At 35.4% G+C, this 13,638-nt stretch overlaps 1 protein-coding gene and 1 long non-coding RNA gene across 2 annotated transcripts; one reads left to right on the top strand and one right to left on the bottom strand.

The window, feature by feature from the left end:
* Nucleotides 1–299: 299 nt before the first annotated feature.
* Nucleotides 300–6,857, bottom strand: LOC136708652 (putative coiled-coil domain-containing protein 144C). Its single transcript, XM_066683343.1, has 6 exons — nt 6,539–6,857; nt 6,077–6,121; nt 5,140–5,199; nt 3,613–3,750; nt 1,892–2,101; nt 300–1,130 (listed from the first exon to the last, which is right to left on the bottom strand). The coding sequence occupies exons 1-6, from the start codon at nt 6,855–6,857 to the stop codon at nt 820–822; spliced, it is 1,083 nt and encodes a 360-aa protein (XP_066539440.1). The 3' UTR covers nt 300–819.
* Nucleotides 6,858–6,968: 111 nt separating this feature from the next.
* On the top strand, nt 6,969–10,444 carry LOC136708660 (uncharacterized). Its single transcript, XR_010804373.1, has 4 exons — nt 6,969–7,081; nt 7,843–7,956; nt 8,425–8,632; nt 9,751–10,444. It is a non-coding gene; the product is annotated as an uncharacterized lncRNA (long non-coding RNA).
* Nucleotides 10,445–13,638: the final 3,194 nt, after the last annotated feature.

The following is a 13,638-nucleotide window of genomic DNA, read 5'->3' as shown; positions in this document are numbered from 1 at the left end:
TACTGTTCATATAAAATAAAAAAATCATCAACTTTCAACTTCCAATGATAATGCCCACATTCAAGATGTAATTACACATGACTTAATGCCTTAATACGCATTACTTAATACCACTACAGGTCATTAGTTACTGCATTTACATATGATTATGTGCCCCACCAAGTAAAGTCATGACATAATACATATTTATAAGTCATCAGTTAATATACTGATATATCATTCATTTACAGTATACATTAATAACTGTTAACATTGTGTTTATCAACGTAAAGCATTTGCTAAAATACTATTTCAAAATATGTTTCTTAGAATACAAAACATGAGGTAATGAACTGAGAGACAATGTAACATTTTTTACTTTTTATTTACATTTTTACGTCATGTCATTCAGAACACATACAAGTTATTCTTGTACTATACAGAAAATACCTGTAAACTTGCACAAATTATTTGGTAGAAAGACTCATCTTTAAACAAGAAACTATGGCTAATCCTTCTGTACATTCTCAAACTTAAAAATGGTACCTTTATGCGTGTGAAAAAACATCCAACAATAAAACACAAATCACAGGTAACTTATTCAAAGCCTGCATTATAAACATGAACATGGTACCTTTACTTCAAACCAGTGAATAATTATGGCTATGACAAAACCTGCATTTCAAATAAAATAAAAGATAACTCCTTCAGTAGGTTCTTAAGAATTATGAAGGGAATTTGTCTTTAAACAAAATAAACAAAAAAACAACAACATTTTTTTACTTAAATCAGACCCATCAAATAAAACATTTATTTTCAGAGACAATCTTCCAAATGCACTTAGTTTCGTTTAATGTCAAGGAGATCCCCTCTCTCTTTCAGTGCACTTATCCTGGTTTGATTTGGCTCAAGTAAACACTGGTCTTCACAAAGCTTAGCAAACTTTTGCAAGTTGCTACCCTTTTTGAAATTAACTCTCAAGGCACGGAACATTTCAGGATTAACCACTGCCAACTCTGCTATAGAGACCTGGTTAACGATTGTGTTTCTGTCCACATGTGTCCTGCAGTATGCCTCCGTCTTCGTCAAACCTTGCTTCACCAGCTCCAAAACTTTGTTGTACCGCTTGATGGAATCTTCAGGTGTTCTCACTGAAACATATGTAAACATACCCAACACACACACACAATGTACAGTTATGATTTAAACAATTGTAAAATACATGACAGTGACTTCTACCCATTTTTAAACTGAAACAAGAGTCCATGCTAGGTATGCATGCTATCCCAGAAAATATTGTATGTTCTGTGTCTCATTTGCATTTTAAGTTGTATAGCCAGAGGTGTGTAGTTGAAATCATGTGGAAGTTATGATACACTTTATTGCAAAAAGCATTAGCTTGTTACTGCACTGGTATGCAGTGTAATGCTGGAACAGTAAAGGGCCATCCCCAAACTGTTCCCACAAATTTGGGAGCAAAAAATTGTCCAAAATCTCTTGGCGTGCTGAAACATTAAGTGTTCCTTTCACTGGAACTAAGGGGCAGAGACTAACTCCTGAAAAACAGCCACACACCATAATCCCCCTCCACCAAACTTTACATTTGGCACAATGCAGTCAGACAAATCCCGTTCTCCTGGCAACCGCCAAACTCAGACTCGTCCATTGGATCGCCAGACGGAGAAGCATGATTCACAGAGAGTGATTGGAATACCTGAATTCAATTATTTGGATAAGTTAGTGAATACTTTTGGCAATACAGTGTATTTTATTACCTTGTTGATTTTATTACTGAAATGTACCTGCTGGGCTAATCACAAAATCCAAGTGATTACAACAAATCTTTTTATCCGGAACTTTTGTAAACTACCCACCTCTGGTTATAGCTCAGTTATTGGCAATGTTAACATACCTCGGCTGAAATAATCAGTCTTCAGTTTCTTTGATTTCTTTTTCTTTTGCTTCTTCTTTTTGAGTGAGGCCTCTGAATCCTCTGAATCAGAAGACTCTGATGAGTCTGTAGAAGTTGGGGTATGCTGAGGTGCAGACAACCGAAGAGTTGATGGCTGAGGTGCTGCAGATGACTGGAGCTGATGCAAATCACCTAGCTTCAATTTCAGAGCTACGACAGAAAGCATTTAAATTATATTGGGTTTTTGTCCAACCAGCCATCTACACTTAATACTATTATTAAGGGTCCTTATGATGCATCATTCTTTAGTTCATGAAACTAATACAAACTAAATGCAACTTTAGAAACACAATCTCAGAAATGTGCAGTGGAATGGTCATTTCAATTTTAATTCTTAATGCAAACATGCCATTAAAACAACTGTAACACCCGGTAACAGCAAGATTCTCCCTCTGCATCATTTTTTATGAATTATTGTAATGTTTTATTTTTTGCTCATCCAATAATTTATCAATTTAATAATTGATAAGCTTTCATGATTAAGGCAGTGCATTCTGACTAATTTTGATATTTGAATATCTGGAAAGATTAATGAACAAATTTCCAGTTCAATGCAAGCAAAGAAAAATGGCAAAAACATAAAAATATGTTTAACCATTCAGAAATAATACATGAAATGGTATTTCTCATATTGGATGTGTGGCGGAGACTCCCACTTCAGGTAAAGACTGAAACAGCTAACCTGTATAATTCTGGACATGGACTCATCTTCGTCTTTTACACAAAGAATTTTCTCCATAATGAACAATGTGCCAAAATGTTATTTTGTCAGAGAAATATATTTTCACTGTTTCTGGACCTAGCTAATGTAAGCTAATGTAGTTAGACTAGTTACCAATAAAGCTGGGTTAGAGCCTGATGTATTCATTATCTTTGCATTCTCAAACAAGTCTTAACTACACATACTTGGCAATGTGTTTGTGACAACTTGAACAAACATGTTTACTTATGTAATAAACTCAAGCTAAACCTTCAAAAGTGGCATCACTGAATTGGCCTGCCTAATTTCTCCATTTCCTATGATGAAACATAACCCTGTGCACGAATGTCAGCCACAAGTGATGACAAGAAGAGGATAAGAGCCATGAGAGAGGGTGGGAAGATGAGGAGAGACATGAGTGGCACCCAAGCGCCAAGAACTGCTTCCCGAGTCTTGCTTCCAGTTTCACGGCAAGGCCACCGTACAATGTATGACATTTTATCCTAAAGGCCAAGCAGAAGACTGGGGGTAGCAACAGGGAGGCAAAGCAATGGACGGTCTTTCCCTCTCGGCTAAGGTGCTCACAATGTCCTAAATGAGAGCCAGCTGATGCTGGTTTGGCTTGGGTAGCATGAGTGCCTTTAAAAGAAGCAGAGAGGTAAGAGCAACAAAAGCACATACTGACAAGCTAAAACGCTTGTGTTTAAAGAAAACACAGAAAAGTCTAGGTAGAAGCCATTAAAAAATGGCAGTTTTTTTTGGTTTGGTTTCTTTGTTTTGTGTGTGATAATAAAGTTAAAATGACTGTTGAAACCCACAACCCTAACTCCAGTGTCCTTCCTCCTCCCAAGGTAGCACAGGCCATGCTACAATTAGATATTCGAATATTATAAACAGGTAGAATGCACATTTTGAGGGTGCTGACTTGGAACGCAATAATTTACATAGTTTGCATACTTACTGTCCTCAAGCCTCTCACGAAGATAATTTCTTTCTTCTACTAAGGATGCAACCTTTTCTTCCAGACTAATGATCTTCACCTTCTGCATCTCTAGTGTCTGTTTTGCGTTTTGAAATGCAGACTGGACAGTAGGAGCAGCTTGAAAATCAAATCAGAAAAAGTCAGGAATTTCAGTTTTTGTTTTTTTGCTAACATACCATAATGAAAAAAATCATGTCAAGTATACTATTAAAAATGATGGTCATTCAAGGGTCCTATAGAAAAGTAAATGGTTCTATATAGAACCATGAACACTCAAAGAACCCTTTGCATGATTAAAGGGCTCTTCAAATTTATGGAGAATGTATTGCAGAGGGTTTGATACAGAACCTTTTTGAAAAATGTTCTATGTAGCACCAAACAGTGTGTTGCTATTGTTACGATGTCAAGTTTTTAGTAATAAGAACCCTTTTTAGTGCCATATAGAACCCTTCTCAAAAAGTTCTATAACAAACCCTTTACAGCACATTGTCCATCAATGTGAAGAACACTTTCATATTGCAAAGAACCCTTTAATCAAGCAAACCATTGATTTTAAGAGTGAAATTAGGTCACTAGTCAAATTATCTGCACTTTGTTATTTCCAGCATGAATAAACATACAAAATAAACACATATAGTAATTCCTACAAAAAGGTACTGGCTTCCTTGCAAATCAAAATGCAGATTATGTTAATATCTTCTCACAATACAAATTCACTTGTTCTATTAATTTCATATCACCGTCTTCTAGGTGATCAACTGAGAAAATGTACATACAAGTTTGACTTTCCTTCATCTGTTCTACAGGTTCAGTGGTTATTGAATGATGGTCCTTAACTAGCACAAGGCATAAACATGAATAGAAAACATTTAAACAGTAACCTTTTGCATCCTTTACAATTATACTAGCAATATTTCCAAAATTCATCTAATTAATTTCAGCAAGTAACTGTTTATATAAATAACTTCCTTTGTACATTTGTGCATTATATCTTAATCTTTAACAAGAGAATGAATTACAGGGTTCCCACCCATATGTTATAATTTGGTGGCACAACGTTATGTGGTCAATGGAAAAGTATATTTTGACCATATAAAATGCGCAATTATGAGCGCTATAACAATGCAGAGAGAGTGAGTAGCAACAACAACTCTTGCATAAAATTGCAAAAAACTACTACATGTAACTAGTAAATTTGTTTTAGCTGAGTTTGCTTCCTCTTAGTTTGAAAGAATGCCTAGATGTGGTTACACCTCTGATTCATCTAATGTTTACTTAACAGGTGAGTACTGAGAAAATTTTTAACAAGACGTCATGTGTTAAAGTCTTGGTGTTTTTGCTACAGTGTGAGAAACACTAAAATATATATATATATATATTATGTGTGTCACAATGGACAAAAACATGTCATGGAGTTAATAAAGTGATATTATATTAAACTGGCCACAGTTGTTTATACTGACTAAAAAAAATCACACTGCTCTGAAATACAGAAAATGCCAGTACGTTTATCAGCATGTTCTGCAGTCTGCTTCACCGCTTTCCTCCCTGAGGTGGTGGGTAGATCTGAAACAATTTAAAATGTACAAATATGTAAAACAAACACACACAAAAAAAACACTATTATTGTTTTTATTATTATTAATGATGGTGTGATTATTTGAACACTTCACCTAATTGTGGGTGACCACATTATGACTAACCTAAGGATTTTTGATTTTTGCTGCTAATTCTTACACAGACTGTGAGTCTCAAACAATTCAGCATTTTTACTCTTGTTGGAACCATATCTTGAAAAGTTGTCTTACTAATGCTGCAGTGTTAACTAACTTTGACATCTGTGTACAAATCAACTAGGTGAAGAAACTGACAACACCACTGGATACTGTTAACAGGATCTCTTTATCTGATCTTTTTTCAATACTCTATAATGGTACTATAATCTGTCATTATTAGACTAGCCTGACAAAATCAGCTGTTAACAACTAATGATCAATGCTAAATGAGAGCAGGTGAGATAACAAGAACTTACCAGCTCTCAATCTTAGCATATGTCTTTTTTTTTGTATATTTTATGAATGCATATTTTAACTGTCTCTAGTCTTGTCTGTATTCCTAAACAAAAAGAAAGTGTATAGCCAAGTGTCATCTACAGAATGATTCAGAAAAGCTTCCAATAAATAAATATTCATCTTCATCATCATCATCTTTTCCGCTTTTCCATTTCAGGGTCGCGGTATAAATAAATATGTTTAAAATTTATTTATTACTCAGTATACTATTGTATTATTTAAAAATTCTACCGGCAACATTATTAAAATTCATTTAGCACCCAAACCTGCCAAACTAGTCCGCGGGAATTTCACTCCACAAATCTAGCTATAAAGGTTTGCAGTCCAAGACAAATGCTATGCTAACAATAAGCAAATTTAAGTTAACCTACCCGGTTCTAAAACTTCTTTCCGAACATGTTTGGGGGCAGGTACCTCTGCAGTATGTAAAAAAGACAAAAAGAAATGAGGTTAAAATAAGTTGGGATGCTGCAAGCTATAACTACATGCTAAATACCCTTGGCTAGAAGCAAATATTATAATTATAAATTCATAATTATAATTGAAAAGTTTATGAAAAACTATTAAAAGTGTGTATGCAAATATTAAAACATTTCTAAAGCTACAACACACCAAATGGAAAAGTAAACAAACATTAGCAGTAGTATACAGTGGTGTGTTGAACGTTCCATCATGTCCAAAGCTAGCTAGCTCTGTCAGAATTAACTAGAACTAGCTGGAGAGTTTACAATTTCAGACTAGCTAAGCTACTACGTTAGGAAAAGGGGAAAACACTTTCAAAGTGTTGTGTACTCTACGACAACTTATGACACAAATTTCACTCGTTTACTAACCATATACATCGCTGGTATATTTTGCTGACGCTTTGCCAGACCGTTTTATTCTCCTGCTCGCCATTTCCTCACTGCACTCCGCAGGAACTTGGCGCGCTTCTGCTGCGGGGCGTAGAGTTTCTAGCTCACTTTTTTTTTTGTCGCGGGGGTTCATGATTGGTAAAACAGTGGCGGGTTGTCTTTCCAATCGAATATGAAGCTCGGGTGGGTCTTGGATGTCTTTGATGTTATCCCAGTTTGTAAAAACTTCCAGAGTAGGTGCCGTTCCATTAATTTGTACTTTTCTTAAAATATGTATAATGCTTACACTCCTCTCCATTATATCGGTTGTACGCACGCCGGGGTTTCTCTCCTGCTTTAGTATAGAACGTGAATGTAATGAACTTAACCAGAGAATTATTACGCCTTCTAATTCGTGTCCCTGGTAGAAGAAACACTAAGCTCATCAAATGGCTGCAGAAAAGAAAGCTGCTAGCAAATGCAGTCAAGTGCCCAAGATATGAAGATGAAAAAACGAAATGATACCTCAGATGGCCTTGTGTGGTGAGTTTTCTTTTTGTTTTAAATATTACTTTATTGCTTTTTTCTTCTATGTACTAGCTGGACATTAAGAAAATGTTGTGGTAAGCTACCGTTCTTTAATAAGTTAATTAGGAATTTTATGAATATGCCTTTACCTTGGTGTACCTAATACATAGCTAGTAGTTAAATTAAAATTGGCAATATGTAACTGTAACATCAAACTGCACCCAACAGTAAAAGAAGAAAATCAAGTACTGACACTTTTCATATGCAGCAAACCCAACAAGCAAAAACACATGCTTTGGGTCTGTTTTAGATGAAAATTCTAGTGTCTTTAGAGCAGTAAAAGCACCGAATGCTATATTTTTTTAATGTTATATATTGACAGCTAATTTAAAGATTTTTTTCTACATAAGGTTTATTTAAGCAACACTCAAAATATAATTTTTTTAGTATTCCCATCATGAATTTGCCCAGCATAAGAGACATGTAAGTCATGTGTACATATCCTCATTCCAATAATATATTATATAATCTGAATTTAAGTACCTTGTGCCAGAAAGTATCCCTTGTTTTTAAATCCAAATGTTGACAGGTATGGTTTGCAGTAGATTTTGGATCAAAAGTTCTGTAAATACCCTGATATTACAAGGATTATATACATTATATAGTGAAACTCTGGAACTGAAATGCAAAAGCTCATTTTGGATTAAATAAATTAATATAAAAATGTATAATTATTTGTAATTACATCTTTTTATTTTTTTACTATATCTTTAAAGGGAATGCCGGCATAAAAGTCATAGAGGCAAAAAATACAGCCGGACTCTGAGAGTGGGATCTTTTTTTGAAAAATCCCATATCAGCTTGTTGTCATGGATGACATATGTTTACAGGTAAGTCTAAAATAATGGAATGTGTAATTCAGTGATTTGATTGTAATAGATGTTGACATACAGTACACCAAAACCTGATGGTTATTCTTTCACACTTTCACATACTATTTTCTGATTAGTTTCTGTATAGTTTATATTAAACTCAAACTATTGTTTCTATAGTGTAGGAGAACAGTCTTTGTTTAAAAATAAATATACACTGCTCAAAGTGGAGATGATAAAATGGATGAACAAAGAATATAGATATGTGTATATTGTAGCAATGTAATGCCATCCATAAATTCAACCTCACCAAAATGTGACTACGTTGGCAATGGAATATATCTGTTCAATGGTTAGAGATGAGTTTTTCTGAAGGTTTCTTAGTGTCATTTTTTGACATTGAATTTTGGGTTTCTCTAACATGAAAAGTTTACTTTGGAAAATCACACATGAACATTAAAAATACCTGATGAATGGACTTTGCAGGTTCTCTCAAGGCTTGCACCTTAGGCAGGTGGACATGATGCAAGACGGAATTGCAAAAAGCTCTAGGACACTGTCCAAGATGGCTTCGGTTCTAAGGAATATCTGCCACCGTGCAATGAAACGGTATACCAGAAAACATGGGCAGATGATTGGAGGTGAAAGAGAATTTGCTGTTCTGGATGAAAGCAACTTTTGCCACAAATGAAAGGTGAGTGAATGAGATTCATCTTAAACTTGGTATATTTATTTTTCTTCTTGGGGTAGTTTTGCTAAAACATAATTGAATACCTTGAATATTTGAATACATTAAATTCATAGGTCAGGCCTGGTGATCATAACAGTCAGTTGTAACAGTCCCCAGTGATGGTAAACTAGGGCTGTAACTATGCATTGAGATATTGTGATGAAAATGTGCATTGTAGAGGTGTAACAGAGTCTTGTGTAGTACAATGACGTTTGAAAAAAAATCAGCACCAATCACGTCCAGCTCTAGAGTCATTAGAATGTTGTGTAACAACATAATTGTCATTATTTTTCATCATTCAAATTTTGTTCAAGATACTGTGAGAATACCAAATTTTGGAGCCAGTATCATGAATTGGATTAAATTGTGAGCTGTATTGTTATACTCCTAGTAAACCTAACTTATTGCTGGTTTAAAAATGATTTATTTATTTATGTATTTCATGCAAACTCTAGCAAGACACTAGTATTTACACATATTAACATATCAGACATGTTCTACGTGCTACGTGAAATTAAATCTTACATTAATACCATAGTTATTGTATCTAACATATGAGATTGCTCTATAAATACTGTTAAGCTATGCTGATTGAATATGGGAGCTGCATTCTAGGTTCTGGGAAAAACAGTAAGTCAGGTCTTGTAGGTGAAATGTAGGTTTCAATAAGTTATTTTTCTGGAAACAACAGCAAATGTACAGAGATAAGGATAATAGCACTTGCAGCACTTTTTTTTATTTTAGACAGTTTCAGACATGAGAGTAAACAGTAAAAATCATGCCTGAGTTGTTGAATAAAAGGCAAAGAAATAAACCCCCCACTCAATCGTCCAGTTTGGTTGTAAAAAAAATTTAATCAGTCATAACAAAAATCATGAGCAGTGTATCTTTGTACATCCCTAAATAAAGATGAATTAGTTAGTTTTTATTCACTTCCAAAAGTCCTGCCTAATGTTTATGACTGCACAGAGAGTTTGTCCCAAAAAGAACAAACAAAAACACAAGAACACAAGAAGTCACTCTGGCCTCAATCCAACAGGCCTACATGATCTTAATCCATTAATAAAATCTTATTCCAACAGTATGGTCGAGGAAGGATTGCCCCCATTTGGAGGAGAAAGAAGTGGGTGTTTGGTATGCTTGGTGTAAAGAGGGAACAGCGCCATCCAGTCTTGCGCCTTGTGAAGAGAAGATCACTGCATACCCAGCATCTTGAGCGAGCATGGTTGACCTACAAAACAAGAATCTGGAGGCTACGAGGCAACAGGACAGAGCAAATGCTAAAACAACACCTTTCAGTCATTGAGTGGACATACTGGCTAGGTGAGAAACATAGACATGGTCCCCTTGGGCGCTTGCTTAAGGATATTAGGCATCAGTTTCCTGTGTAAAGATGGAGGATTCTGAAATTGTGGCCTCTTGTTCTTAAATAGAATAATTGGCTTTAGTATTTCTAATAACTTAAACAATTAACCTTTGGTTTTTGAAATGTATGACTTTTTTACATTATTTAAATGCATAAAGGCAGTTATGTTTTATGTTTGAGAATGTACAGAAGGATTAGACATCATGTTCATGTTTAAAATGCAGGCTTTGAATAAGTTACCTGTGATTTGTGTTTTATTGTTGGATGTTTTTTCACACGCATAAAGGTACCATTTTTAAGTTTGAGAATGTACAGAAGGATTAGCCATAGTTTCTTGTTTGAAGATGAGTCTTTCTACCAAATATTTTGTGAAAGTTTACAGGTATTTTCTGTATAGTACAAGAATAACTTCTGACGTAAAAATGTAAATAAAAAGTAAAAAATGTTACATTGTCTCTCAGTTCATTACCTCATGTTTTGTATTCTAAGAAACATATTTGGAAATAGTATTTTAGCAAATGCTTTACGTTGATAAACACAATGTTAACAGTTATTAATGTATACTGTAAATGAATATCAATATATTAACTGATGACTTATAAATATGTATTATGTCATGACTTTACTTGGTGGGGCACATAATCATATGTAAATGCAGTAACTAATGACCTGTAGTGGTATTAAGTAATGCGTAATTACATCTTGAATGTGGGCATTATCATTGGAAGTTGAAAGTTGATGATTTTTTTATTTTATATGAACAGTAGCACTTCTAAAGTCAAGAACCACATGAAAAAGACCTGAAACTGAACTCTTGTCATTGACATGGAACACAACACCAGAATGAACTATACATCAGAATGGTACCAACAAGGTAGGTGTGTAAAATGGTTACCAGATTATAAATAAAGCACAACTTATTACACATACTATATGAACCATGAGGGCCAAATTTTGAGATATTTTTGTTAAACAGAAACAAAAACCTGTGACTAATTTTCCTTATGGTTATTTTTTCTGCCATGTTACTCTGTAAGTGGGTTAGGCTAATTATTTAATTAATTAATATGGCCAATAACAACCCTAAAGTCAAGTGACTTTATATAAGTAATTACAAAACTCGTAATAAACTCATAATAATCACTTAATCACTGCTTATGTCCCTGGCTATAAATTTGCTTACATCAATGCACAAAGATATGTAACACACAGTATCCAAATAGATCCAATGTGTAAAGGGTGTTAATTAATAAGGCAAGTCATAGTGTTAATTAAGAGATTGAATTAACGAGATGTTGATACTTAATGTTTACCCTTGCTAATGGCGATTTATGTATGAGTAATGTGGTCATTAATGTATATCCTTTGTTAGTTCCTGATATATTAAGCATTAATGTATGTATTATTATACTATGAGGAGATCATTCATGACGTATTAATATATGCTTATTTGTGCACCCGTATTGTAAAGTGTTACCCATGTGGTTACCTTTGCACATAAACAGCATGTGACTGTTATCCTAACACTGATGAAACTGCACAAACAAATGATCAGTGCAGGGGGCCCTGGGTTTTATGTCAGTACATACACACATACACACACTCACACGCACACACACACACACACACACACACACACACACAAACAAATGCACAGTGTGTATGAAACAGTGTTTGTGTGCTGAGACATTTCTGACCCTTGACCATAGAATAAATAATGGAACATGGTAGGGTCTGCTTTAAAGAATTTGGACTGATGATAAATATTTGTGAACATTTCGGTATTTGACTTCATGCCAAAATTCTATCAAATCCCAGTTGTGGACAGTAACAAATTAAATGTAATTCGTTACTGTACTTAAGTACTTTTTTCGTGTATCTGTACTTTACTGAATGTATTTCCATTTTAGGCGACTTTTTATTTTAACTCCACTACATTTCAAAATCAAATATCTTACTTTTTACTCCACTACATTATAAAAATCTGCCATTCCTTTTGATTTATGTGTGAGTAAAACCATAACGTGTCCGAACAAATCTCCCAGCTCTGCACAGCTCTCCGCGCAACACACAGCGGCTCCGTTGCTAGGAGACGAACAAACACAGTTGCCGCACTAAAACAAGTGGAAATGTTTCTCCGCCTAAAACCAATAATATCAAAGGCAGACTTTTTATCAACTGTTGTGCGAAGTTGATACCGTAAGTAATCACTTTCATTTCTTAGAACTGTTACTTAAACCATGTTCATCTGACTGCAGTCCAATCACAGTCGTTGTGGTCTACGTAGTTACATTTCTGGAGAGGTGCACGTCAGGCCACTCTGCCTACTGCATAGGTTCAACACAGGAGACAGTGACCTCTGTTGGATTGGAGGGGCAGCACCTTGGCTGTATGTAATAGTTGATATAACATCAAACACTGTATTTAATCTTTGGCCATTTCTGCTGTGTTCAGTGTCAGACTCATTAATGATATTCTATTAAAAGACTGTGGAACCAAGAGCGACACTAGAGTCTTTTCACCTACATTGTGTTAAGCATGAGTCTTGTTACAAAAATGATAATAGGACATTAGAGCTACTAAAAGGACATTAGAGATCATAGGTAATTGTATTTTTATTGTCGATACTTAAGTGCATTTGAAGGTAAATACTTATGTACTTTTACTCAAGTGAAGATCTATGAGGACTTCTACTTTTACTGGAGTAATATTTCACCTTGAGTATCTGTACTTTAACTCAAGTACATGGTTTGTGTACTTTGTCCACCACTGTCAAATCCACACAGCAGAGACGGACAAACTACCAGTTAATATTCTTGACTACAGAAGAACTATTTCATGTTCACACACGGTAGGCTATACAGTGTATAAATAATAATGAACTTACCCCAGATATCCTTTCTTTAACCTGAATAAATCTAGTTAATCTGCTCTGTACCACAAGCTTTTAGCTTTTTATCACATTATTTAGGTTGAACTGCAAATTATTTTTTTCTAGAACACCTTTATAAACACACTCCTGCTTGAGCAACACATACACACACACACACACACTCCTTCCTGCTGGAGCCACAAGCCATCACCCAATTTAATAAACTGCAGAGTCCCTGGTGCTCTGCCTTTCTCTGAAAACCAGCGCTGCTGCACGTTTCTCATGCGTACGGAGTAACCTTTGACCTGTGGCCCCCAAAAACTCTTAGGTTAAATAGGACCACCCGTGCTGGCTTAGGCAGGGGAACCCCAGGGAGGCCCCCTCCTATCCTGAGACAGAGGGGTCCTGCATCAGCCAGTGTGGGGAGCAGAGGAAAGGAGGGGGGTTGGGGGATATTTGAAGCTGAAGTTGAATCACTGTGGCTCTGTCTGCTTTCACTGGGTGCGTAGAAGTTTGATGAAGTGATACAGGAAGAGCAAGTAGTTCCTAAACGGTCACATCTGGTCCTGCTGGCTTTACCCTGGTTGTGGATGAGGTGTAGTGGGCCTTGACTGTACAGGAGGATGAACAGAGTTCAAACAGAGCACTACAGTAATGAGGTGTCAAAGGAAATTTGGAATTTGGAAGAAAAGGATTTCCAAGCAGAACATCCTAACATCACAATTAAACTGC

The sequence above is a fragment of the Hoplias malabaricus genome, chromosome 1 (genome assembly GCF_029633855.1).
Source record: "Hoplias malabaricus isolate fHopMal1 chromosome 1, fHopMal1.hap1, whole genome shotgun sequence".
Lineage (NCBI taxonomy): Eukaryota > Metazoa > Chordata > Actinopteri > Characiformes > Erythrinidae > Hoplias > Hoplias malabaricus.
This window is presented reverse-complemented; position numbering and strand designations above follow the sequence as displayed.